Raw genomic sequence first — 2,624 nt, forward strand, 5'->3', positions numbered from 1 at the left:
CATGATTGATCAAAACGTGCTTCAAAGTCGAGCGAATGACAAAGTGCTGATGTGTACATGACACATGCTCAATCCCTGAAGAGATGGGAACACGAAAAAGAAGCATCACAAGGGCAATTAATCCTATCAATATGAAAGGAAGTTAGAAGGGTCGTTTTTGGTTCTCCTTTCGACTAATGTGGTCATCGACTGTCATGTGATAATGGAGTTGGTTGTTTCGATCCTAGACCCTTTCATCTTTTTCTGCTCCAAGGGGGACTTTCACAATAATTGGACGGAGATTTTCCTTTTGGGAATCAAAAGTGGCGAACTATTTGTCCGTTGTCCGAGAATTATGAGGGGTCCTGTGGCGTGTTATCATTACCAGCAAGGAAATTCCGCGCGAAGGACATGTATTGTCTACGCTCATGTAAAAGTACGGAGCATATATAATCGGCGGATCTCATGACAAAGAGTGAATGTCACTGTATAAATTATGCCCGCATGAATGGAAGAAGAAGCGTGCGCTTTTATCAAGGAAAGTTGGGAAAAGAAACCCTAGTTCCACCTCACAACCACCGGACCCGATGGAAGAAATCACATCTTCTGCTTCTTCCTCTTTTCTAGTCCCTCTGCCTCAGGAAACCTCACTGGATCTCCAGCAATATCTTCACTTCTTACTGCAGATCCGACCCGATGATTGGGTCTACTCCATTTTCTGGCGGCCCACAAGAGATGACCGCGGTTGTCTCGTCCTAACCTGGGGCGACGGCCAATTCCGAGGGATGAAAGGCCTCGCAACCCATAACTCCAACAATCAAAGGGTGTCCAAAGAGCTCGGGACACCCGAAGGCGCTGATTTCAGGTCCTCCTCAAACATGAATACTAAGTTGGTCCAAAACGAGGTCTGCGATCTCGAACGGTACTTCATTGTCTCAGTCACAAGGTCGTATTCCTCCAAGGAGAGCATCCTCGGGCGGGCATTATGTTCTGGGACTTACATCTGGCTGTGCGGTGAGGATGAGCTCGGATCTTACGAGTGTGAGAGGGTTAGAGAAGCAAGCATGACTGGAATCAAGAGCATTGTGTGTATATCAACTCCTCATGATACGGGGGTTCTTGAATTGGGTTCCACCAAAAGACTACAAGAAGATTGGAGTCTAGTCCACTCAGCCAAATCCCTCTTCAATTCTCATTTCTTGAGCACTGGAATTATTCCTCATGTCCATGGAGAGCATCAGTCCAATGGTGTTCTAAAGGAAGAATGTTCCACGTTAGACGGAGCTGGCGCTTCACGCTGTGACACGTGTCCTTCAGACACGTTTGGGCCTTGGGGTTTCAAGAGTGACATAAAAAGAGCGGGCGCGTCGCACAATATCACTTCCCCTTGCAAGAGGGCTGCGATTACAAAGATGGAGACGGATGATGCAGAGCCAGCCCAGTCGCCATTTCCTTCCCGGTTGAACCATGTGGAAGCCGAGAGGCAAAGAAGAGAGAAGCTGAAGCAGAGATTCTACGCCCTAAGATCTGTCGTCCCCAAAGTCACGAAAATGGACAAAGCCTCTCTTCTCTCCGACGCGGTGAGTTACATCAAGGAGCTACGGTCCAGGATCAATGAACTTGAGGGCGAGGTCAAGTTTCTGCCCCAAAAGCCTAGCCTGAATAAAGTGGCCAGCCCTTTAGGCAATGAAACCGAGAAGACATTGCAAGTGAGCAAGATCGGATGGAGCCCCTCACTGAATGTTGCCATGGGTTTGAGCAAGATGGAGGTGGAGGTGAAAGTGGTAGGCGATGAAGCGGTGGTTCGGGTCCGGAGCCCGAACCGGGACCACCCGGCTGCGAGGCTGATGGACGCACTCAAGGAGCTGGAGCTCGAAGTCCACCACGCCAGCCTGTCGAGCGTGAAGGGTACGATGCTTCAGGACGTGGTGATCCGGACGCCGATTGGGTGGGCGAGCGAGGAGAGATTGAGAGATGCGATTCTTGCAAGATTGTGCAAGGTATGACTCATGGTTAAGGTGTTAGTTGTCAGGTTTGTGCTTTTGTGGTGGTGTTGTTAATGATTGAACTTCTGTCGTCAAATTTTCAATTGTCGTGTTGTTTGTCCAACTATTTTTTTTTTTTGGCGATCATTCCATGTTGTACTGCCACCGAATACATATTGTTATTTCATGATCTAAGTGACGGTCCGATCTAACTTTTACAAATAGTATCAACATAAATGTTAAAGACCCTACAACATTACATCGATGTTTTATGTTGGGATTTAACAAGATTATTTTAGAAGGCAACGGTTTGGCCATGGATCTCATTTATCTAGACATACAGTGCAGTTCTGCCGAATCATTTTTGTTAGTAAATAGACTTTCATGAATTGCAAAGTACTACTATGGAGAAGGTCACAGTATCTAGTTCTGAGTAAATTTGGATTATATCTGCATGCGGTGTATAAACCTCTTCAAAGATCTTCCACCTTATCCCTAATTAAGGTGTTCATCAACACATTTGAACAAACTGTGCATTTCCATATGGAAGGGGAACGATGGAACAAGGTGATTCTTTATGCAGAGGTGAAAGTGAATTTATTGGAGGAAGGAAAAGTTTCCTCGGTCCCAGAGAAGATTTTCATATAATTGCGATGTAAT

The 2,624-nt window shown here is 46.3% G+C and overlaps 1 protein-coding gene across 1 annotated transcript; it reads left to right on the forward strand.

Annotated features, from left to right (window-relative positions):
- The first annotated feature begins 452 nt into the window (after positions 1 to 452).
- Positions 453 to 2,249, forward strand: LOC104444103 (transcription factor MYC2). The gene has a single exon (XM_010057710.3). The coding sequence runs from the start codon at positions 459 to 461 to the stop codon at positions 1,983 to 1,985; it is 1,527 nt and encodes a 508-aa protein (XP_010056012.2). The 5' UTR covers positions 453 to 458; the 3' UTR covers positions 1,986 to 2,249.
- The last annotated feature ends 375 nt before the right edge of the window (positions 2,250 to 2,624 follow it).

Source organism: Eucalyptus grandis, chromosome 11 (assembly GCF_016545825.1).
Source record: "Eucalyptus grandis isolate ANBG69807.140 chromosome 11, ASM1654582v1, whole genome shotgun sequence".
Taxonomy (NCBI): domain Eukaryota; kingdom Viridiplantae; phylum Streptophyta; class Magnoliopsida; order Myrtales; family Myrtaceae; genus Eucalyptus; species Eucalyptus grandis.